Genomic DNA, 24813 nt, shown 5'->3' on the forward strand with positions numbered 1-24813 from the left:
TGATAGTTAATTCTGTCTCCAGCCTCTCTTCCTGTCCCAGAGGTTGCAGGGTGAGTGAGGCTGAATGTTCCAAGCTTCTAATCAAGCCTGGTCTCTCTAGCTCCCAGCCCCATCCTGAAGCCAGCTAGGGGCCACGAGTTGTCTCATTGGAACAAAAGATGCTCCTGTCACCCTTATTACTCAAGGGCTCAGGAGCTCTGTGCCGGGAGCCACAGACAAAGACCAAATATATATTTCCCATTATACCACAACCCTAGAGCAGTTCATTCCGTTTTTCAGCGTCTCTAATTGCTAAAAAGTTCTTTTTATTGAGCCGAATTCATCTGTCTATGTTTTCCGCTCAAGAGTTTCTATTTATGGTTCCTGGAGCCCAGCGTGTAAGGCTGCGCCTTCTTTAACATGACGGGCCTTCGAACCTTCCAAGACATCTGCCGCTTTTCCTCTAAGATGTGAGCTCAGTCCCACTCATCGTCACCCTCACTGCGGCAGCCCGGGCGCATGTGAGGCCCTTAATGAACCTTGTAGGTGGAGGTGCTCGGACGTGAACCCGTGGCTCCAGGTGCGCCCCACGCAGCCAGAGGGAAGCAGGCTGCCCCCTTCCTGGCTGCACCCAGGCTCCTTTCTTCATGAAGCCTGATGACTCACTGTGAACCTGCCGTGTGTATCCCTCCCCGACCCCAGCCTGCCTTTATCACGTGCGCTGTTATTTAGCTGTGAGGCAACCTCAGGGTGTAGTGGAGACCGTTTTGGAGTCACACGAACCTGGGTTCAGACCTCAGGTCCCTGAGCCTCAGTCTCCTGCTGGGTTTAAAAAAAAAAGAGGGAATTGCTACTTTGTAGCCCCTGGCCTTCTCCCTTCCGAACTTGGGCAGGCCTATGTGTACCTAAGTGCTGGGCTTTGCCTTGTCCACACGGAACTTAATCTCAACAGCGTGCCCTGTAATTGCTAATTGTCAAGAGGGTTTTTTTTTTTTTTTTTTTTGACATCTTGATTCTGTCACCTGTCATATTAGCTCACCCACTGAGAATCTTTGTTACCTTGGGATGTGCTTCCCCTGCCATCTGTGTGTTCGTTCAGATTAGTAATTAAACTGAATGTGACCCTCGGGTAGGTCACCGGAGACCTCCCTCACAGCTCACCTGTGTGTGTCGGTTAGTTTGTGCTGCAGCGGAGGGGACGGTCTTGCAGCTTTTACAGATCTCTTCCCTAGCGTGGGGAGGGGTTTGGAAATGACTACAAGGCCATCAGCAGTCATTAAAAATGCGTGCACCCCTTGGCCAGCAGTTCTACTGCCATGAAGTGCAGTGTAGCATTATTTTAAGATAGAAAAAAAAAAAAGAAGAAGAAAACCTGGAAACAAACTCAGTTTCCATCCGTAGAGGAATGATTATGAAAATTATGATACTTTTATACGATGGCAGCCTTAGGAGCTGGTAGAAAGAGTGAGTAGAGGTATACAAAAGAGCATAGGAAAATGTTTACGATACACTTTCATTCAAGCAAGTTAGACATAAAAGCAAGTTCCAGTATGATTTGTATGATAGCATCCCTTTTCCAGAAAGAAAGGGAAAAAAGAAAGAAAGAGGAAGGAAAGAAAGAAGGAAGGAAGGAAGGACGGAAGGAGCTTGTCAATAGGCAAGAAAACTTCTCACTGTTAGCCTACGATGTTAATAGCGATTTCTTCTGCAGTGGAAATGGGAAATCAGGAAAGAGGTTAAAGGACCTTAACTTTCCACTTGAGGCCCTTTTATGTTACACACCTATGCTCAACCGAAGTGTTGAATTTTAAAAAAAAAAATCTATGTCGTTGTTTAAAAGAACAAGATAGATCTGTATGTAATGACAAATATTTCTAAGATTTTTTTTAGCGAAAAAATAAGTTTCAGGCATTCCCCTGTGGCTCAGCAGTTAACAAACCTAACTAGTATCCGTGAGGACATGGGTTCGATCCCTGGCCTCGCCCAGTGGGTTAAGGATCCGGCGTTGCCATGAGCTGTGGTGTAGGTCGTAGGCACGGCTCGGATCTGGCGTTGCTGTGGCTATGGTGTAGGCCAGAAGCTACAGCTCAGATTTGATCCCCAGCCTGGAAACTTCCGTATGCCTCGGGTGCGGCCCTAAAACGCAAAGAAAGTCTCACCGTGATATCTATAGTACTCTCATTTGTGAAAACAAATTATATGTGTGTATATGTATATATGTCCGTATGTAAATATATGTATGTGTATGTGAATGTGTGACGTGTGTGCATGTGTGTTACCACATTTTTGTAAATGCATAAGATCTGGGACTCTCCAATCTGGTAACAAGGTTATTACAGGGGAAGGAAGTGGATTAGAGCAGGGAGTGTGGGGGAAGGAAAGGATTTTAATTTTTTTGTGATTTCACTTTTTTCAACCAGCATATATATACACTCGCAAGTCAAAATTTTTTACTTTATTTTTTTTAAATCCATCTTCTTTATGGCCAGTATTCCTTCAGCAATCTAACCTAGGAAGTGAAGGAAAGTCAGATTTAATGCATTCACTCATTAATTGAACTCACTCTAGAAGAGACTGAAAAATCACAGGCATCGTATAAAACGATGGATCTCATTTGAGTGCTTGTGTTGTGTGGGTTCCCTGCTCAAACATTAGAGAACATTCAGATAAAAAGGAGGATATTATACGTGGATTTTGACTAAAATTCTCCTCAAAATATCTTGGCCATATATAAGCTTCATCCTTCACATCCCACAAGTATAAATGTGGTTTTAAAAAAACAAATACTTTCTTTCTTTTTTATGGCTGAGTAGTATTCCATTGGGTATATATACCACATCTTCCTAATCCAATCATCTGACGATGGACATTTGGGTTGTTTCCCTGTCTTGGCTGTTGTGAATAGAGCTGCCATTTGCAGCAACACGGATGGAGCTAGAGACTCTCATCCTGCGTGAAATAAGTCAGAAAAAGAAAGGCAAATACCATATGATATCACTCATTATCTGGTATCTAGTATACAGCACAAATGAACCTTTCCACAGAAAAGAAAACCGTGGACTTGGAGAATAGACTTGAGGTTGCCCGGGGGGAGTGGGAGAGATTGGGAGCTTGGGATTAAGGGATGCCAACTATTGCTCCTGGAATGGAATGGGATCCTGCTGTGTAGCACTGAGAACATCTAAATACTTACATCGAAGCACGACAATGGGAGAAAAAAACTATGTATACGTGTTATGTGTAACTGGGTCGCCATGCTGTACAGTGGGAAAAAGAAAAAGGAAAAAAGAAAGAAAGAAAGAAGGTAGGCAGTAAGAGGTTTTGTGGGCCTTGGAATTTGATGCAGAAGCGATTCAGGATTTCTCGGTTTCAGGACTTGTTCCATCCTGCGGGTGTGGTCAGGCGTGTCTGCAGCATAGAAGAATTAAATGTCTTTTAGCGAATCATTATCTAAACGGGCTAAAATTAGTGTGGACGTTTGCAGTGTTCAGCTTTGCTCATCAGAATATTTCCTCCTCACTTTCTTATTGATGTCAAGTAAATGATGTGGTCCTGTGTCATTGTCACCTTAAAGTGCCGTCAGAAGCTTCTGTATCTTTGCAATCCTCTGTAAAATAGGTCATACTTAAAATAGGTAAGATTTATTGCTAAATTAAAACCACCATTGGGTACTACTCCACCCACTCCAGAACTGCTAAAATTAAAAGGACTGAAACGCGAAGAGCTGGTCAGAGGATGCGGAGCCACGGAAATCCTATTTATTGCTAAGAGTGTACGTTGATGCCTTCCCTCTGGGCAGCTGTTGGCAGCATCTGCTCAAACTGAACACCTGCATCCTCTGGGCCCCAGGATGTACACCCAAAAGAGATGGGTGCTCACATCCACCAAGGGACAGGCACGGTGTGTGCATCGTGGCTTTATTCTTAATAACGAAAACTGGAAGCATTTCGTATGTCCATCAACTAAGCGTGAATACATACACCTTGGAGTTCATACGTGGACTGCTCATGTGGCCTCGGGACAGAGGGAACTACGGCATCCCCCGGATGAATGTCACAGACATAATGTTGAAGGTCAAAGAGCCTGACTCAGGTGACTACACATGATATGATTTGATTTCTCTGAAGTTCAAGAACAGGTAAAACTAGTCTATGGGGCCGGCCGTCAGGATGACGGTGACCTTTCGCAGGGTGGGTGAGCGATGATGGGAAAGGCCCCGAGAAGCCCTCTGGGGTCCCAGGGAGCTTTTCTGTCTTGGTCAGGTAGTGGTTACCAGGATGAATAGCTATTTAAAAACCATTTCACCGGACACTTAAGACTTGTGCCCTGTACCGTCTATTTCTACTCCGTGGCGTCAGAAATTGGAGCTCGTTTTCAGAGTCCTTCTTCTGGGGTCCTGGGCAGAGGGATTTTTTTTTTTTTTTTCGTGCTTAGTCTCCATTTCTTCTGTCAGTTCCTGCATATATTCTTGTCTTGACACCTCATCACATGTGCTTTTAACAAGGGACGAGAAGTGTCTTTCTCTGCGAGACTCACAACTTTTTTGGTGTTGGGTTTTTTTTTTCCCCCAGGTGAGGTAAGTATTCAGTGAAGGTGAAAGTTAAAAAAGTAACTTTTTGATCCTTAAGAAAAGATAAGTGAAAAAAAAAGGGGGGGGAGAAAAGTGATGGTTTGTGCTCAGTGGCGGTTTGGGGCATGCACCTGGCGGGAGGCCCATCTCTCCCTGCAGGGTGCTGTGCTGCATCTTGCCCTGCCCTGTGCTATTCGGTTCTGCGCTTGTGAGTGTACAGAACTCTGCAAGGGGAGTCAGCCGACTCAAGGGCTTCAGCAGGTCCACAGTGTGGGGGGAGTCGTTCCCTATGCCTTTGAAACCCCTTCTCAGAATAGTATTTTTAAATGCATAAAGCAAAATAAGTTGAATTACAAGGAAAATGGTTGTATTGAAACAGTTATCAAAATGACTTTTAAGGAGCTCCCTTCGTGACTTGGCAGAAACAAATCTGGCTAGTATCCATGAGGACACGGGTTCGATCCTGGGCCTCTCACAGTGGGTTAAGGATCCGGCATTCCCATAAACTGTGGTGTAGATCGGAGATGCGGCTCGCATCTGGTGTGACTGTGATTGTGGCATAGACCAGCTGCTACAGCTCCCACCCCTAGCCTGGGAACCTCCATATGCCATGGGTACGACCCTAAAAAGCCAAATATATATATATTTTTAAACCTAAATTATGATACTGTAATACACATGCTTTTCATTTACTGCATTAAATAATAAATCCAGCAGCAGGTCTCATTAACTGTTGTAATTTTGAGCAGTGAAGGGTGTAAACAGTATTTCGAGGTATCAGCAATCACTATCATGAGTTAAAGTATCTGTGACTCTTTTTTTATGGTAACATGGTTATCAAGGCTGTTCATTGTAATGTAGTTTTTGGCATGTATTCATAATTTAGTGAAATACTAAATTTTAGTTAGAAGCTAAGGAAAATGAGGCTTTTTTTTCCTCATCCAAGTCCATGCTCCCTCTGGATTCTTTTAGAACCCTTGGTCTAAAGCATGGATTCTCAAAGTTCAGTGTCCATCAGAAAGCACCAGAATGCTAATACAGAAAGCTCTCTGAGCCATGCAGGTGTTGTAAGCTCGAGAGGCTTAAATGTCCCGGTGGTGACTTGAGTCTCCTCTCCGGGCTCTGCTGATGCTTCCTAGGATCAGGGCCTTGGGACCATGACACCATCCACTGTGGGGCTGACTGCGTAAGGCCAGCCGTCTTGGCTGGGACCCTGCCAATGTCTGATCAGATGATACCTGAGGCCACCTGCTGGACACCTGCCACATGGTGGCCCAGTGGAAAGAACTGCGGACCAGGAGTACTGTCCATGGTTATGGTTATTAAACAAATAGCTGTTGACAATGCATCAGCCAGAAACTCTACCAGGAACAAAGTCCAATTATATGCTCTCCTCGAATCCCACCGGAAGATCAAAACTAAGAGGCCGCATCTTGAATGACCATCAGCAGTGAGGAGCAAATGGGCATCTTGAACTATGATCCCCTGAACAGGAGGGTCCTCACTTACGTAGTCTTCCAACCAAGCATAACCTGAATCTCATCAAGAAATAGCAGACAAACCCCAGATGAGGAGTGCTTTTGAAAAAGGGGGGGTGTGTGCTCTGTTCTTCAGAAATACCGGAAATGTTCCAGATTAAAGGAGTCGACAAAGACATGACAACTAAATGATCCTGTAATGAAAGGGGAAAATGCTTGAAGCACTTTGTTGAGTCCGTTGACAAAATTGGAAGACAGATGGTAGATTAAAGTATCGTACCAAGGTTACATTTACAAATGCTTTTAAAGCTGTATTGTGGTTATAGTAGGAAGATATTCCTGGTCTTGGGAAATACACACTGAAGTATTTAGAAACAAAGGACTACTATTTATGCAATTTAGTCTGAAGTGATTCAGAAAAAAACGTGTGTGTGTGTGTGTGTGTGTAAAGGGAGAGAGAGTAGTGAACAAATGGCAATGGGATAAAATATTAATAGGAGGTGAATCTGGTAAAAGGCATAAAGAATGGACTGGGAATTTGGGGTTAACAGATGCAAACTCTTGCCTTTTGGAGTGGATAAGCAATGAGATCCTGCTGTGTAGCACTGGGAACTATATCTAGTCACTTGTGATGGAGCAGGATAATGTGAGAAAAAGAATGTATACGTGTATGTGTGACCGGGTCACCTTGCTGTACAGTAGAAAACTGACAGAACACTGTAAACCAGCTATAATGGAAAAAATAAAAATCGTTATTGAAAAGATTTTTTTTAAAAAAAAAAGGAAAGAAAATTCACACAAATATCTTTGGATGGCATTTGCTTTTAGATTAAGAATAATTTTGGAGCTTTTAAAATAGAATTTATGTTTGAGGAGAAAGGCATAAAGGTTCTTTTTGCACTCTGCTTATTCTTGCCATATAGCTGATTTTTTTAAGTCAAGAAAACCTGGTGAAAACACAATAATACTATGAAATTTTAATCCACTTTTTAACCTTTTGATAGATTAAAAAGACAACATTCAGCACAGGATGCAGAAAATTATATAATGGTTAAGATTTTTTTAAAGTGGGGGGAAAAAACTGACCTTGGAACTGATTTCAGCTTCAGCTCCAGTGCTTGTTATCTCTGCAACCTTAGGCAACATACCTGTACTCTCTAAGCTGCAATTTCCTCATCTGAACGTACAGGGCTAGAACCGACTCTGCTGCATGAGTCAGTGGAGATGCTAGAGAGATGATGCATGTAAAATACTTGGCCTGGTACTTGGCACTGAGAGCTTTTCAGTGAAGGTCAGTACTTCCAGGGCAACGAGAAAGACAGCATTCGAATTCGCTTTACAAAGTAATACAGCCCTGAAAGCGTGACAGAATCATACAGAAAAGAAACCTATGGCTTCATCGCATTAATAAATATGATACCTAAGTCACTGTTTAAAATCCAGCAGTGTATCAAAGAATACCTAGTAGGGTACATCCCAGAAATCTGAGAACCATTCAGCATCAGAAGAGCCATTAGTCTAATTCATGACACATTACTATGACTTTCCCCATTTAACCTATTGGTTCAGTAGTTGCCAAAAAAAAAAAAAAAAGCTTTTAGTAAAATTCAATATTCATTTCTTCATAAACTCAGAATTGAAGGGAACTTCTTCAGTGTGATAAAGAAACTGACCACCATCGTCTAGTAAATCACTAGAGGCATGGCGGAATCAGAAAGGAACGTTCCAGTAGTCTGTCTTACACACATGGCACAATGTAGATGCCAGTGGAGTTTCAAACTGTGTGTTCAGTATGATTCCATTTTGGTAGGAAAAGTACATATGTACGTGTAGGGGAAAAAATTAGAGGAAGCCTTACCAGATCATTAATAATGATGATCTTTGTTCTTTTTTTCTTTTTACAGATGCACCTGCAGCGTATGGAAGTTCCTTGGCCAGGGCTGGAGTTGGAGCTGTAGCTGCCAGCCTATGCCACGCCCACGACAACACAGGATCCTAGCTGCGTCTGCAGCCTACACCACAGCTTGCAGCAATGCTGGATCCTTAACCTACTGAGGGAGACTAGGGATCAAACCCACATCCTCACGGACACTATGTCAAGTTCTTAACCTGCTGAGCCACAGTGGAAACTCCCAATGATTATCTTTGAATAGGGAATTTAGAATATTCACTAAGTTTATCTCTATTTTTCCACAATAATTGAATTACTTATGATAACTTTTTTAAATTCTAGAAAGAATATGAACTCATAAATAAGATGCTGCCAAGGAGTTCCCATCATGGCTCAGTGGTTAGCGAATCTGACTAGGAATGATAAGGTTGCAGGTTTGATCCCTGGCCTTGCTCAGTGGGTTAAGGATCTGGCATTGCCAGGAGCTGTGGTGTAGGTCGCAGACGCGGCTCCAATCCCGAGTTGCTGTGGCTCTGGCGTAGGCCGGTAGCTACAGCTCCAATTAGACCCCTAGCCTGGGAACTTCCATATGCCACAGGCACAGCCCTAAAAAGACAAAAAAAAAAAAAAAAAAAAAAAAAAAAAAAAAAAAGATGATGCCAAATGTATTCCAGGTAAAACATGCCTGTTACCAGGGTAACAGAAGGGTGTGCCTCTAGAGGGCACCAACTCCCACATATTGTGGAAGCTATGACCTAGAAAGGAGAAAAACTTTAAGCTCAGGTTATACTCAAGTTAGACATAGCTTAACTTACTGGTTCATTTAGTTCTTTTTCCTGCTCCAAGGACCTTCAGAATTTCTATGATGTAAACTTAGACTGGGTATCTTTTCTAATGAGAACATGTGGGTACAGCCCTGTTGGTATGCTTTGACAGTGACGTTTCTGGTTCTTTGGCATCTGGTTCACTGCCATCTTGTTTGCTTTTTAAATAAGCCTCTTAATGGCATTACTTTTTTCCATTACAGAACGCAACGGCTCTGCCAGGTACTTGGCGAAGGACAGACGTGCACTTAGAGAACCCAGAATACCACACCAGATGGTATTTCAAGTATTTTTTAGGACAAGGTAATTTTGCCATTACAGTGGTTGGGAAGAAAGGATATTCAACATGAAAATTCGTGTTGGTGTTCATTCTGGTACCCTATCTGCGCGAAACTTACCGGTTTGGGGACACTGAGTTTGGGGCATTTTATTCCAATGTCAGTTGTAAGCGTTGGAGATTTGAAGATTTAATTCAGAGTCTCAGCCCTAGCAGTTTTTCTCATGGTTTTAATTTTTGAGTGTTGTTTATTTAGTTTTTGACCATTGTTTTTGTCCCTGGGGGGTTAGAGGACATTAGATAGTCTGAATGAGTGATTTGAGAGTTAAGAAGAATTAGCAGGGTACAAAACAGCTGTAGACTGAGCAAGGCCATACCCTGTCTATAGTGGGTCTTGAACATTTCGTTCAAGGCAATGCAGGGGAGAAATGATTCCTCACTCTAGGGCCAATAAGGAGCAAAGAGGTGTGACACTGTAGCCTCTGGTGACCGGTCTTTGTTTATCCCCTGCTGTGTTCCAGCCAGTGTGTCCTGGCAAGGGCAGTTGTGATCCCTGCCCTCTTAGAGGCTACAGACAGGGTTCGAATTGTTCTGTTATCAACATAGGGCATTACACTAGTTGCTCCCCCTTTCTCTGAGTCTTAATTTCCTTATCTGTAAAGTAGGGAGGGGTATTACTGTACATACCCAGGAGGCTTGAACAGACGTGTCCCGGAGATATGCAAGAAAAACACGAAGCCTGGTGCCTGGCACGTACCAGGAGCTCTGTCATGAATAGTGATGCGCATCTGAAGTGAAGGGTTCACGTGAACATATACAGAGAGGTGGAAGACAGGTGTAACAGAAGGTATCAGAACTGGAAGAATCATCGCTATAGCGGCATTAGAAACGAGTCTGATACATTGCTTGCTGGCTAATGCATTTATTTATTTGTAGAAGAGGTACTACTTGAGCTAGAAAATGAGAGTGATCGGACCCAAATGATATCTTTTTAAAAATCTGATACTGTATTATTCTAAGAAGCTCCCTTATTTGGCAAGGCGTATCTCTTTTATAAAGAACGAAATCAGGGAAAGTTGCCATCTTCCCAAATGCTTGAAAGCATAGCGCCTGGAGTAATGATGACTTTAGAGAAAGGTGGTGCCATCCGTTTGGATACCTTCAGCTGCCTCAACTGGCTTACACAATAAAGGATACAAGAGACCCAGAGGGAGGGCAGGCTCGGGGTTGGTGGAGTCAGAGGCTCAGTGATATCATCCATGCTGGCCCTCCTCGGGGTCACAGGATGGTTGCAGCCGTTCCAGGCATCACTTCTAGACATCACCACGTTCAGGGAAAAAAAGAAGACCATTTTCAGCAATGAGATAGCCTTTCCAGAAACCCCTTGTCACACTCCTCCTCCTGTCTCATTGGCCAGAATTGGGTTCATTCCCAAGCGCATCCGCCAGGGCAGCAAGAGAGCATGATTAGTATAGAGTCACCGGGTTCTGTCCCGAGCTGGGCTGGAGAGGACTGGTCCCTGATCCTGTGGGAAGGGCTGCCTCCCACCTGCGGTGCCTCCCGCTCCCGGGGCCTGGAAGAGCCCACTGCGTGTTCATGCTTCTGACCCCGCCTCTCTTCCAGTCCATCAGAACTACATTGGAAACGATGCAGAGAAGAGCCCTTTCTTCCTGTCGGTGACCCTGTCTGACCAGAACAATCAGCGCGTCCCCCAGTACCGTGCCATCCTTTGGAGGAAAACAGTGAGTATCTGACCTGCACCTGGCGTTTCATCACCACGCCCGAGGTGAGCCAGTGTCATTGTCAGCCTTTTTCGGTGAGGGTTTTAGAGTTTGGATGTTGAGGATGAGCCTGGTCACCAGGGAGACCGCCCCACAGCAACTTTTCCTACACGAGCCACGAAGCGGACATGGCCATTCCCGTCATCTCTGCCCCCGGGGAATCTGTGACTATATCCACGTTCCCTGCCCCTCCTACGGAAAGCGATGAACTGACTCACCATCCACTAAAATAAACAAAATTTTGTGGAGGAATGTAATACTGTCACGTGAGCACAGCCCCTGCGGGTCTCCTCTTTCCAGGAGCCTTCAGGCAGCCGCTGAATCAGCTGTGCCTCTAGGATTTCTTCGAGGCTTGGCTCCTTTCATCGATCTCACGAGGTAGAAAAGCAACTCTAGATTTGACAAGTGCCTCCTGCCCGTAGTGGGCTCTGAACTCTTAGTTGGGGGCAGCTGGCTGAAAGCGAGCCCTTTCAACTCAAGGACATGGGTCTTTAGCTCAGGAAAGGTTTTTTTTTTTTATGTTCTTTAGTGTTACTTCTTTTCCTGTTATCTGAATTTTCCTAGTAATTCTTGTATTTGATCTCTTTCATCTTTTACTTTTTTAGTGTCTTTTTCTCTTCTTTTTTTTTTTTTTTTTTTTTTTTGTGCTTTTCAGAGCATTGTTTTAGAGATAATATCGACCCTGGAAAGAGCAAAGGGTTTGGAGTTAAACCAACTAGGATCAAATCACCTCAGTAACAACCTCACTTTGTATGCATTTGAGAAAACTGCTCATGCCCTCTGAGCCTCTATAGTCTTCTTTGTAAAATGGAGAATGTTCTGGACTGTGGCTCACAGGGTGAGGAGTGCCAGCAAGACTACACTAACCAAGATCTTGCTTGAAAATTTACCCATAAAACATTTTATTCTTGAATTGGTGAGTACAGTGTATAATTAAACAAGCACTAAAAAATGGGGCTCCCTGATGGCCTAATGGTTAAGGATTCAGCATGGTCACTGCTGTGGCTCAGGTTTGATCCCTGGCCTGAGAACTGCACGCCATGGGCGCAGCCAAGAAATAAAGTAATAAAAAGCAGTAGAACAGACCACAGTTTGAAAATGTTCATCCTGCTATTTAGTGGTCCCCTGTGTTGGGTACATTTGTCAAAGTCCAATTATTTAAATAATTGTATGCTGATTTTTATCTCAGCCATATACTATATCAAAATTCCTCTGTAGATCTTTTTGGAAAGGAGATAATACAGACACTTAAAAGAACAGAAATTTTTTTTATACACGCACATACACATTAGCCTGCATGCACACATATATAGCAACAACGGAGCAACTTCAAAAGGCCCCGAAAAAATTTCCAGGAGCCCCTGCAGGTGGTTAGGAACGTTTTGTGTTAATTAACACTAGTAACAGTAATAACAATAAAATCAAACATTTATTGAGCATTACTGCACGCCAGGTAAGTCGTCCAAAGGCATGTGTTATTACAGTGTAGGGAGCTTAAATGACATGGCCAAGGCCACATGCCAGTAGGTGGCAGATCAGGCAGAACCCAAGACTGCATGCTGAGCTGACGCCACTGTGCATAATTAACTCTATATGTACTTCGACTCACACTGTCCCTCTCCCTGTACCATGAGCTCCATGAACATAGGGGACATAACTGCTTTATTCTCAGTGTCCCCACCAGCCAGCCCAGTGCCTGGCACATAGAAGAAGCTCGATAAATATCTGTTGAATGAATTAATTAAATGATTAATAATTAATGAACTGAAGTCCAGCTTAACCAGTGCACTCTGCTACCTCTATTTATATAAACTGCTATCTTATGTTTCAGAAAAATTTTCTTTCTTTAAGCAGGTTTGAGGTAAAAGTCTGCTATAAAATAAAGTTAGATCTTACTCGTGAATTATTTCCCACAGAAAAGTTTGGACCTTACCCCTAACCGCCCCCCTGGCACCCCACCCCGATGCCACTGCAGTTAGGATCCGTCTTGCCTGCAGTATAGCTGTTCTGGAAGCAGAGATTACGCTTCGGTGTTAGAAGATAGTGCTGGCGAAGGGGGGCCAGTTTTCCCCGAGTGCAGGCGTGAGAGTCCCTTCCCCTTATTCACCACTGAGAAGTGATAGCGCCTTCATCCAAAGCCTCTTATCTTCTGCACCAGGAAGATTGTTTTCAGCTCCCTCCATTTCTTTTTTTTTTTAACTTACTTATTTTATGTTCGCCTGTTACAGTATTCCTGTCTCTCCTGGCTCTCGTATTCTCTTTGGATGACTCTGTCTCTTTGGGGCAAATAATCAGCCTCTCTGATGTCTGTTCCTCCTAAAGTTACTCTTCGGGTGCATGAAGAGGGTGTTGATGAGACCTTACGGGGGCAGGAGAAGAGGACTGGGGATCCACATGGGCCCTCTGACTTCTCTCTGGTCTATCACAGAGGAGGAACCATTAGGTGTAACTGGAGTCCTGCGGCTTTTGGGGGGCGGGGGCATTGGAAAGCACCTGTGCCTGAAGTCCATGGCCCCAGCCGTGAGGTCACTGCAGTGTGAACTCTCTGACTTGGTGCCAGGTCTCTGCCGGTTGCCGGGCCTCTTGGAAGCGCTGTACTTTCCCACTGGTTTATCAGCTGCCAGCAATGGGTCAGACAGGAGGAGGCGGGAGCATTGCCTGACATTCAGGTCTAATCTTGCTGACCAACCATGCTTGAAGCTTCCGAGTTACTGCCCCTCGAAGTGTCCAAACAAGTTCTACCTGGACTTCAGGATTCCTGTGGAGGCCCTGCCTGGGAAGTGAGCCTCTAGTCCATATGCCTGCAGGTCTTACCTTGATGTGCCTGCAGCTTCCCCACCCCCACCCCTATCAAGTCGCACCCTCGGAGGACTCAAGGGCCCCAGCATCTAACCCCTTAGCTTTCCTGTCTTCCCTTTCCTTCCTTCCTTCCACCAAGGTAGGGTCGGTGTCCCATTTCTGCTACCTGCTGGAGTAGATTTTCTCAGTCCTATCTTCTCCCTTCAGGAAATAATAGTTGCTTCACCTCCTCACCGAGGAGGGTTACCAGGTACTGGAGGAGGAAGAGTGGAGCAAATGCAAGGGAAATTTTTGCTTACTTTACTTTCCAAAGATAGCACCTATATTGCATTATAAATTGTGATAAGCACGCTGAAGGAAACAAAGACAGAACAGCACAGGAGACCTGCCGCAGTAAGATAGTCCAGGGACAGCTTCCTGAGGAGGTGACATTTAGAGAGACCTGCAGAGTGTTCGCTGGTGGTGCAAAGACATCACTGCTGTGGCTTGGGTGGCTGCTGTGGCATGGGTTCAATCCCTGGCCCAGGAACTTCCACATGCTGCTAGGATGGCCAAAGAATAAAAAAAAAGAAAAGAAAAATAGGAGTTCTTCGGGGTGAAAGGGAACTAGCCGCATAAAGAGTGGAGAAAGGGGCAGGGGGCATCCAGACAGAAGGCACGAGAAATACCAGAGAAACAGGAGTGCTGGGGGGATGACCCTTGGATAGTAGGAGAGAAGTCAAGGAGGTGGGAGTTGGATCCAGGACCACCGTGGAGGCAGCATGGGGTGGGCAGAAGGAGCACTAGTCCCCTTCTACTGAGACGTGCCAGTGCCTCTTCTCTAGGTCCTAGATTATGTGCTACGGCTGGGCAAGTGTTTGCTGCCAGCTGAAGGGCAGTGAAGAGCTGAACACATCAAAGCAGAACATTGGCCTAAGGGGTCAGTTGTCGCTCCGCTGTTGGCCCAAAACCAGTGCCGAAGGCTGCAGGAAACCCAAGGACACGGGCTCCTCAGCCCTCCCTCACTCCTGCCGTGAGCACACATCTGTTGTTAGACAGTAACATAGCTCAGTTACTGCTTGAAAATGTCTTGCACGTCTCTGGCTGCGTTTCTTCTAAACCCAAAGAAAAAGGCATTTAAAGAAATGATTCATGCAGCCACTATGGAGAACAGTGTGGAGGCTCCTTGAAAAACTAAATACAGACTATGATCCAGCAATCCCACTCCTGGGCATATATCTGGAGAAAACCATGATTTGAAAAGGTGTATGCACCCCATGTTCACTGCAGCACTATTTACTGTAGCCAAGACTGGGAAGCACCCTAAATGCCCATAAACAGGTTTGGATAAAGATGATGTGGTACATATATACAGGAATATTACTCAGCCATAAAAAGCATAAAATGTTGTCATTTGCAGCAACATAAATGGACCTGGAAATTAGCACACTAAGTGACGTAAGTCAGAGGAAGGTATCACATGAGATCACTAATGTGTGGACTCTTATAAACGTGATACAAAAGAGCTTACAAAACAGAAACAGACCCAAAGATTTAGAAACCAAACTAATGGCTACCAAAGGGGGAACATGGGGGATGGATAAATTGGGAGGTTGGAATTAACATGTAAAACGACGCTATGTAACACAGATACATAACAAGCACCCGCTGTGTAGCACAGGGCAATCTGCTCAGTGTTCTGTAATAACCTACATGGGAAAAGAATCTGAGAAAGAATGGATGTATGTATCCCTATAACTGGTTCACTTTGCTGTTCACCTGAAACTAACACAACATTGTATGTCAACTGCACTCCACTAAAATTTTAAAAACGAAAATAAATTTAAAAATAAATAAGGGACTTCCCATCGTGGCACAGTACAAATGAGTCTGACTAGGAACCATGAGGTTATGGGTTCGATCCCTGGCCTCGCTCAGTGAGTTAAGGATCCGGTGTTGCTATGAGCTGTGGTGTAGGTTGCAGATGCAGCTTGGATCGTGTGTTGCTGTGGCTGTGGCTATGGCCGGCAGCTACAGCTCCAATTGGACCCCTAGCCTGGGAACCTCCATATGCCGCGGGTGCATAGACAAAAATAAAGTAAAAATAAATAAGTGATTCATGCTGGTAAAAATTCCATCCAGAAAATACAGTAAGTAAAAAAGATGAGGCTCAAAATCCAACTCCTCAGAGATAATCACTGCAGCATCCTTCTAGACCTCTGTCTGTAAGCACACGCACACACCTGCTGCGTGAGTGGGGTAACAGTGCTGTGCTCTTCTGCATCCTGCTCTGCTCACTTAGCGTTGCTGTCTATGCACATGTCCCTGACTCTGCCTGTGCATTCGTTGAGTCCACTGAAAACATAGAACTGGGAGACGTTTTTCTTGGATAGTGACTCTGGAAAGCCACAGTAGAAAGAGGATGGGCTGGAAGAGCTTTACCCCTCTATGATAAAAAAGAAAGAAAGAAAGAAAGAAAAAAGAAAAAAAAATCCACAATCGCACAAGCTCTGGGTTTCACATCTGTGTCGGCAGCACCCAGGCCGGGATGGATCCCTCTCCCATTCCATACGTTCCCCCTCAAGCTGCCCTGGGCTTCTCTTGAAAACTGCCTTTGGTGTGTTTGGTGAGAGGAAAAGGTAGACAAGGTTGACGTTGAGCAAGAAGGTCGGATTCAAGACCTTTCTTCTAGATGGGCTGACATCCCACACAGGGGACCCTGTGGGAGGTAAGCTGCGGCCGGTGAAAAAGCAAGGCCACAGGAGTAACTCAGGTTTCAGTGGGTGGGTTATGTGAAAATGCATGTTCCTATCATAATATTTGGCTGTAATTGGAAAAGTTTTTTTAACATCTGTAATGCAAACTACAAACAAGACAAAACCCTCCACCTAATCTCCTTGGCTGGTAGAGAATCCATAAGGGCTCCACGTAGTGCAACTTAGCGGGAAGAGTTCGGCTTAGTGACCCTTAGCTGGAAAGGCATCCTCGTCCCCAGCCTGGAGTGGGAGGTGAGAATACCAGGTTCTCCAGAGTTTTACCAGAGGAGATCCTGGGCTTGAAGAGGTTGAGGGGCTCCACTCCTGTGCCATCACTCAGGGCTCATCAGCTGGATTTGCAGACGTGTCCTCAAAACAGGAACTTGTATTTATTTCTTTGCCTCTTTGCCCATTTCCTGCAAGGAATGTCCTTACCCTTCTCTAGCTGCTTGTGCTGCCAATTTTATTACTAGTCAAAGTTAGAAAGGAAGTTTATTTTTTGTTTTGGTGGGTTTTTTTTTGGGGGGGGGGGATGGCTACACCCACGGCATATGGAAGTTCCCAGGCTAGGGGTCAAATTGGAGCTACAGCCACCAGCCTATGCCACAGCCACAGCCACAGCCACAGCAATGCTGGATCCAAGCCGTGTCTGCAACCTATGCCACAGCTCATGGCAACGCCAGATCCTCAGCCCACTGAGCAAGGCCAGGGATGGAACCCGCAACCTCATGGTTCCCAGTCAGATTCGTTTCTACTGCGCCACGACAGGAATTCCTGTATCAGCTCTTTTCTGGACCAGCACTCGTCTGTCCTGGGTGCTTTGGATCAGGGACTGAACCATTCAGGCAACCCGTCATTCCTTCTCTTTCACTCAGCCAGTATTGACTGAGAACTTCCTATGAGCTAGTCACAGCGGGTGCTCATTCAGAGAGGAAGAAACAGACTTTATATAAGTGAGCACAGGTAAATATAAAAGTACACATCATGAAAACTCTGAAAGATTGAGGTGACTTTTGGTTAAAACGTCTTCGACCTGGAGATATAGCACTTTTGGGTCCCATTGAACTTGTGGAGACTGTTTTCTTCTTATGACCTTTTTTTTTTTTTTTTTTTTTTGTCTTTTCTAAGGGCTGCACCCACGGCACATGGAGGTTCCCAGGTTAGGGGTCGAATCAGAGCTGTAGCCGCTGGCCTACAGCACAGCCACGGCAACACAGGATCCGAGCCACGTCTGTGACCCACAGCTCACAGCAATGCCGGATCCTTAACCCACTGAGTGAGGCCAGGGATCGAACCTGAAACCTCATGGTTCCTAGTCGGATTTGTTAACCACTGCGCCACGACGGGAACTCCTCTTCTTATGATCTTTGAGGCTGATCCAGTTATTGGCTCAGAGACCAGACCCCCTCCCCATCGGGTTCATGTGGCTCCTCTGCTCACCACAACAGCCGAGACGCAGGGGACCTGGCATCCACACGTCGAAGGGTAAAGCTGTAAATGCCACAGATGCAGGGTGGGGGATGGTGGAGGATGCCGTCAAGTCTGAGTTCTTCCAGCGTAGAATGCTTTTATTCATACATGTGCCCCTGAAGAAAAACGGGAAAGACTGGACATGAGTTTCTTTTAAATAACCCGGGAAGACTCTTTCAGAGATAGAAATTGCCAAATTTCTCACTCTTGCTGTTTTGACTTTCCAGGGTACCCAGAAAATATGCCTTCCCTACAGCCCCACGAAAACTCTCTCGGTGAAGTCCATCTTAAGGTGAGTTAATGAACAGACACCCAACACCAGGCACCCACAAATGGATTTCTTGCGGGCATCTTTCTGGTGCGGGCTTTCTGATTTCCTTGGGCCTTGGCTAAATGCTAGACGTCTTGCTGTGGTGCTTGACATGCATGACCTCATTTAATCCTCGCAGCAACCCCGCGAGGCAGGTACGGTTAGCGCTCCCATCTTATAGGTGAGGAAATGGAGACTCGGAGGAGAAAGCCAAGGTCACGCAGCTTGTGCCGTAGAACTGAGGCCCCAGTGCCGCTCCGGCGGATGCCGAGCTTTGCTCTTAAGCAGCTCCATCCTGCGTGTGTTGCCTGCTTCTTTTTCCCTGCACGTGTGCAGATACTTTGATTTTGCAAAGAAAATCAAGAAATAGTTTTCCTTTCGTTTTTCTGGTTGGAAATAGAAACTCAAATGTCAGCACATGCTTCTCAGAGAAAAATGTGCTTATTCTTCAGCACGCAGAAAGTTAAATGACGGGAAGGAAAAGCTAGCTGCTCGGCCCTCAGCTGCCTCTTAAGGTCCCCCCATCTTTCCGCAGCCCCCTCATCTCTGTCTCACATAGCGGGGCAGCCTCCCCTTGAGAATGCCAGGGGCTGGATGGGCCTGTTGCTTTGTCGCCAGCTACAATGTTACATCATAGTAGCAGTAGCTTCTGTTTGTAGGTGCTATGCTAAATGCGTGACAGGCATTCTCTTGGGAAATCTTTAAACCAGCTCCGTAAAGTAGATCTGTTGTTATTGCCACTCCGCATAGGAGGAATCAGAGCCTCTGAGAAGGGAAGGGATTTGACAGAGACCTCACAGCTGGTAAACCCACAGAGCTGGGATTTAAACTGAGGTCCAGGTTGTGCGAGTCCCAAGCTTGGGCTGTTAACCGCTAATGCCATCCTGTGTGAGTCTGAAAGCTCATCCCAGTGCCCTGGTGATTCCTTCTGGTCTCGTCTGCAACTAGGTGGTGGTAGGAGATGGTGTTTTCCATGTTCCCACCTGCGACTTGCCAGAGTGAATCTTAGAGAGTGACAAACTTGGCTGTCAGTTAGGGATTGCAGCTGCCTGATGAAAGGGGCTTGGGATTAATAAGTAAAGAATTTTAGGAGTTCCTGTCGGGGCTCAGAGGAAACACATCTGACTAGACTCCATGAGGACACAGGTTCAATCCCTGGCCTCGGTCAGCGGGTTAAGGGTCTGGTGTTGCCGCGAATTGTGGTGTAGGTCACAGACCCAGCTTGGATCCTGCATTGCTGTGGCTGTGGCGTAGGTCAGCAGTTACAGCTCTGATTCAACCTCTAGCCTGGGAACCTCCATATGCCGTGGGTGCGGCCCTAAAAAGACCAAATAAAAAAGAATTTTCTATCTCATTTTCAAGCTTGACTTGGTCTCCAAATTGCAGACTTTCTCCTCTCTGCTAGAGGCGTCCGATTTTTCTCCTGGGAAGTCTGAAGCCCGAGCTAAGAGAGCATCAATGCAGAGGTTAACGTTTTAGTTAAGCATAGAAGTAGCTTGCTGCTTCTGAAGCTTCACTTGCTTTGAGTGTCATATTTTGAATTATATTGCTGACATGTCTGTGAATCCTTTTTTCTCTTCTTCTAAAAAAAGTTTCTCTAGCTCCTTTCTTCTGTATATTTGAAGACTAGGGCTTTCATTGAGTTGTAATTTTATTTGGCTATCTGAGTCACTTTTCAGCCCAGCACTTGTAGCCAGAGCAACTGCAGCAAGAAAGTATTTTTAAGGCTCTCTCTTGTGGTGCCGTGGGTTAAGGATCCAGTGTGGTCACTGCAGTGGTTTTAGTCACTGTTGTGTCGCAAGTTTGATCCTTGGCCTGGGAACTTCCACGTGCTGTAGGTGCAGCCAAAAAAAAAAAAAAAAAAAAAAAAAAAAAAAATGAGAGAGAGAGAGAAAAGAAAGTGTTTTTAAAGATGCAGAAGATTAAAACCTCTACAGTTGCTGCCAATAGAAGAAAAGATTTTATCTCTGTTATAATCATGATCTTGAAAAATTAAAAATTAAAATATACTACAGAGTTAGATAAGCCTGAGTTCAAATCTCTGCCCTACTGGAGTTCCCATCGTGGCTCGGGGATTAATGAATCCGACTGGGAACCATGAGGTGGCAGGTTCGATCCCTGGCCTTGCTCAGTGGTTTAAGGATCCAGCGTTGCTGTGAGCTGTGGTGTAGGTCGCAGACGCGGCTCGGATCTGGCGTTGCTGTGGCTGTGGCATAGGCCAGCAGTTATAGCTCCCTGGCATTGCTGTGGCGTAGGCCAGCAGCTACAGCTCCAATTAGACCCCTAGCCTGCGAACCTCCATATGCCGCAAGTGAGGCTCTAGAAAATACAAAAAGACAAAAAAAAAAAAAAAAAATCTTGGCTCTACTACTTAACAGCTTTGTTATCTTGGACTTGCTTTTTAACTTCTGAGCCTCAATTTCCTCATTCTTGAATTAGGGATGAAATAGTGCTTGCCTCATGGAGACTAAATGAGCTAATCCATGGAAAGCATTTAGCAGCGTGCCTGGCACCTGGTAAATACTCTGTCAACATTAGCTATTATTGTTACCTTTCCTTTATCGATATGAGGATTCTTGCTGAAAGGGGCCTTAGCGATCATCCAGTCCAGCTTCCTTGTTTTATCTCTTAAAGAGCGGAGGATCTTGGAAATTCACATTGCTTGACCAGAGCCCAACATAAAAGAGCATGCTGTTAAGAAACAGCCTTTGGCCCTAAGTGCCCGAGGAATTGTCAAAGGAAGAAAGACATGTCAGGTCGTCTTAATGACGTTTCATTTTATCATTAATTGCTATGCAAATGTCAATGAATCACTTTTTCTAGTAAATAAAGTAAGCGTCATGGAGACCAGTCAAGGTTGCCTGAAACAGATGCTCTCATTCCTCCCTTCTTCCGGGACGGCTCCGGGCACAGCCAGCGTGCTGTGTTCCTTCACTGATCACTCCTCTGTTGGTTGGTACCTCCTGCGGCCCTCCAGGGAGGCCACCTGCAATTTATTTTCTGGGAAATGGTTCTCAGCTTTTCTGAAGACGTGAGACTGGCTGCACGTTATTTAAGGTTGTGCCACACTGTGGCTCACTCTGTCCATTCTGTTTCAGTGCCATGAATCTGGACAAATTCGAGAAAGGCCCCAGGGAAATTTTTCATCCCGAGATACAAAAGGTAACAGAGAATTTTGTGCTTCGTAATTGCATAAATTTGGCCACAGCGTTAGAATTGGCAGATCATCGGTGAGTCTTAGCCTAGGATACCCACCAGGACCACGGGTGGAGTTTTGAATCCATTATCATGGAGAACTTCCCAGTGGAGATTCTGAAACTGTCAGTCTAAGAGAGTCTGTTGTTTTCAGAAATTCAAAAGATAGGAGGTGTCCAGAAAGCCATCCTGGTTTCTTAGGACTTACTGTTAAGGGAAAACAATCTGCCTTGGGAGAAAAAAGGTTCAGAGTCATAATCTAGGTGATGGCCCATCAGAAGAACATCAACCACACTTTTGCTTTGCAGTTGCAATCAATTTCGCTTTGAAATTCTCCCCTCGAAACGTATAAACGCAGCAGCCACTAATGGTGTGACAGTTAATGTGTCAGACCGGAGCCTCGAGGATTTGGTTCACCAGGGCAGGGTGACTCGGGAAGAGGCTGGGGAGGCAGGTGGGATTCTATCCGGGATGCAGCAGGGAGCCAGAAGCACCTCTCAGTGGAGGAGTGTCATCTTAAACCTGCTCTTTAGGGGAATAACTCAGGCAGTGTGCAAAGGAAGGAAGCCTGAGCTATCGTCGTGCGCATACCTTCACCATCTGCTTAGCTGCTACAGTGAAGTTATCGGCTCTCGACTCAGCTTACCCCAAATACAGAGAACTGCGAATTCCCGTATCTTTCATTTTAATTTTTAAAATAGTATTTGTACCTCGGCTCAACCCCAGAAGGAACTGAGGCAGAAATGGATGTGTCAGGTTAAACTTTAAGCAACTTTAAGCCATTCTGTGCCTAAATGTAATTCCTTGTGGCAAACTTAAAGACAAATTAGAATTATAACTATGCCAGTACCAGTGTGCTCTTCTAGTGCTTCATCTGCTTAGGTTGTAACTCTCAACCCTTTCCTCCTCGGAGCCTGGATGTGACCCCCAGACACTGCGTCCCCAAACCCATGGAGCCTCTCTGCTCCTTCCTTCCGCATCTTGCTGCTGAGCAGACTTCCTCCGCCCAGAGTTCACCCCTGCTCAGTCATCCTTACCTGCCGTCTCTCTCCCACAAAATGAGAGGACAAGAAAACGAGAAGCCTTCTGCCTATTTATATCATAACTTTATGCCTGTTTTTCCCCAAGCAAAAGACACTCTCACACTCTCTCTACTTTTGTGTTTTGACTTTCTTTCCCTTAACAAGGAACTTGTTAATGAGCTTTCCCTGTATCCTCTGTGTGTGCATGAGCGTGCAAGAGTGTGTGTGCACCCGCCTGCACGCACGCATGCAGCTTACAAGCAGTAGTTCCACTGCTGTCATCAGCTGTCTGTAGATTTCCCTCAAAACAGGCTTCCAGTATAAGGAAAAGAGTTCTTACGAGTCACTGGATCCTAAAAGGAAACAGAAAATAAGCCTATTACATTCTAGAGAAGGCAGATTTCCGCCAAGTAGGAAGGTGGCTGATGCTCTTTTTAAATGTTATTTGTCTGTTTCTGGCTGCTGTAGTGTAGGAACATTTTTTTCAGGCAAAATCCAGAAACAGCGTGTGATGAGCTAGCTTCGAGTGGATAGAGAAACCTAGGTATCTGTGTGTCTTCCTGGTGCCACGCATCATCTTTGCTTCCCTGTAGTCGTGGTGTAATATAACTAGGTATTTTATAAAAATCTGTAGAGCTAAATTTGAATGTTTTAAGCACTCTGAGGCAGAGAAAAGTGGTGTCAAGGTCAGTAGGCTGGAGCTTGGCTTTCACAGAAAGTCAACATAAAATGATCACCATTCAGCATGGATGTAACTTTTTGAACTTCATTTGACAGGATTTGCTCGTCCTTGAAGAACAAGAGGTAAGTAGTCTCGCGAGATGCCCGATCCTGCTGTGCTGCTCGCGTGTTTGTAAATGAGCTCCTGCTTCACCAGGAACACAGCCTTTTTTTTCCAGGCACAGCTCTGTAGTTTTGCACAGCAAATCTCTCCTCACTGAACGACTTCCCTGATGTATTTTCTCGGGTGTATTTCAGAATCTTCTATGCCGTTAGCCGTAAAGGTATAAAGACAACCACGCTGCTTACATCTGCTTAGAAATATTCAAATGTGACCCTCCTGATCAGGGCAAAGAATGAGGTTTTCATTCAAGTAAAGATAGGCAACTGTATTATTTATCAGCACACTAACCTTACAGAATACAAAGTATTTGCATGTTCCCATTTTCTGTTGTCCCATTTTTTTAAAAAACATACAGAGCTTTCGAAGTCCTTAACTAACATAGAGAAATATCCAAAATATTATCATGGACAGCTGAACAGATAAAGGAGAATGTACGAACATTGTGCCTCCCGTCCAAGCTTGGGAACATCCTCCACACCTCTCCCCCCCACACACACCCAACCTCGAACCCATCAGCCACAGTCCATTTAAGACTTACCCCTAATTCAAACGCTCCTCAATGCTTGTGATCACTGTCGTCCTTCCCAACTGCTCAAAACCCTCAACACCAGCCATCTCCTGCCTGGACTCTGCAAAGTCTGCAGCTCGTCTCCCTGCTTCCTCTCTTGCCCTTTCTTCTGGTTTTCAGAGAAGATCCAAACCTGCTAAACTAGGTCCTCCCTGGGCTCGGAACTTGGTGGCTTCCCACTTGGTGAAGCCCAGGACCCTCGGCGAGGATGCCACCTCTCCATCCTCTGCCCCGCATGAACCACAGGGACTTCCTTCTCCTTCCACCTGCTCAGGAGCTGCTGTTCCCACCGCAGGGCTGCCCCTCCCCAGCTGTCTCATGGGCCACACACTTGCTTGAGTAGCACCTGTGCTCAGAGAGGCTTTCCCTGGTCCCCTGTCTAAAATTGCAGCCCCTGCCTCTCATCCATGGCTCTTTCACATGGCCTTGTTTATCTTCCTAAACGTACATCTTCACTTAGTTAGTTTTATCTATAAGCACCGTGCAAGTAGGTGCCTATTCAAAAGCAGTCCTTATTCGAGTACGGTAACTAGATGTAGGCATCAAATTCTTCTGGAATCCTTGGGACCTTAGTTTCCCTTCATAATTCCCTTTCCTCCGAAGAAGTATAATTCCTGGCATCCTGTTGATCCCCAAGAATGTGGCTATATTGTGGTTTATAATCATGTTGAGTTTTGTCTCATAAAATTTAGAATTTAAAATTTTTAAGTCCCATACAAGTGGGAATTACCAGTATGACTTTCTCTCTATGGTGAGTGTCTGATCAGGACTGAATTCCTGAGAAAACCAGTTCCCATGGATTCTCTCCACCTGTCACCTCCCCCAGGGGCCCAGGTATGGTCTGTAGCCTTTGAGCACTCCCTCCCATCCATCCCCCAAGGTCCCCCGGCTGCAAGTGGCAGCCTCGTGAAGTACTGATGACCTTAGGATCAACACTTTGTTAAAATACGACCTGTGATGGTCAGGTAGCCCCAGATCAAATGCTTAGCCCCTCTAAAATAGCCGCTCCGAAAAACCATCTCCTCCAAAACATATAATGCATTGTATTCAGCGACGTCTTGATTTCTGGA

General features: G+C 45.3%; 1 protein-coding gene across 2 annotated transcripts in view; it reads left to right on the forward strand.

The window, feature by feature from the left end:
* GARNL3 (GTPase activating Rap/RanGAP domain like 3) overlaps positions 1-24813 on the forward strand; it is a 150324-nt gene that overhangs the window by 73878 nt on the left and 51633 nt on the right. For both annotated transcript variants that reach the window (XM_021069215.1, XM_005660437.3), the window contains 5 exons: positions 8946-9045; positions 10643-10761; positions 18032-18096; positions 21213-21276; positions 23109-23135. In XM_021069215.1, coding sequence (XP_020924874.1) covers positions 8946-9045; positions 10643-10761; positions 18032-18096; positions 21213-21276; positions 23109-23135 — 375 coding nt within the window. The remainder of the gene's footprint in view (positions 1-8945; positions 9046-10642; positions 10762-18031; positions 18097-21212; positions 21277-23108; positions 23136-24813) is intronic.

This window comes from Sus scrofa, chromosome 1, assembly GCF_000003025.6.
Source record: "Sus scrofa isolate TJ Tabasco breed Duroc chromosome 1, Sscrofa11.1, whole genome shotgun sequence".
In the NCBI taxonomy this organism is placed as follows: Eukaryota; Metazoa; Chordata; class Mammalia; order Artiodactyla; family Suidae; genus Sus; species Sus scrofa.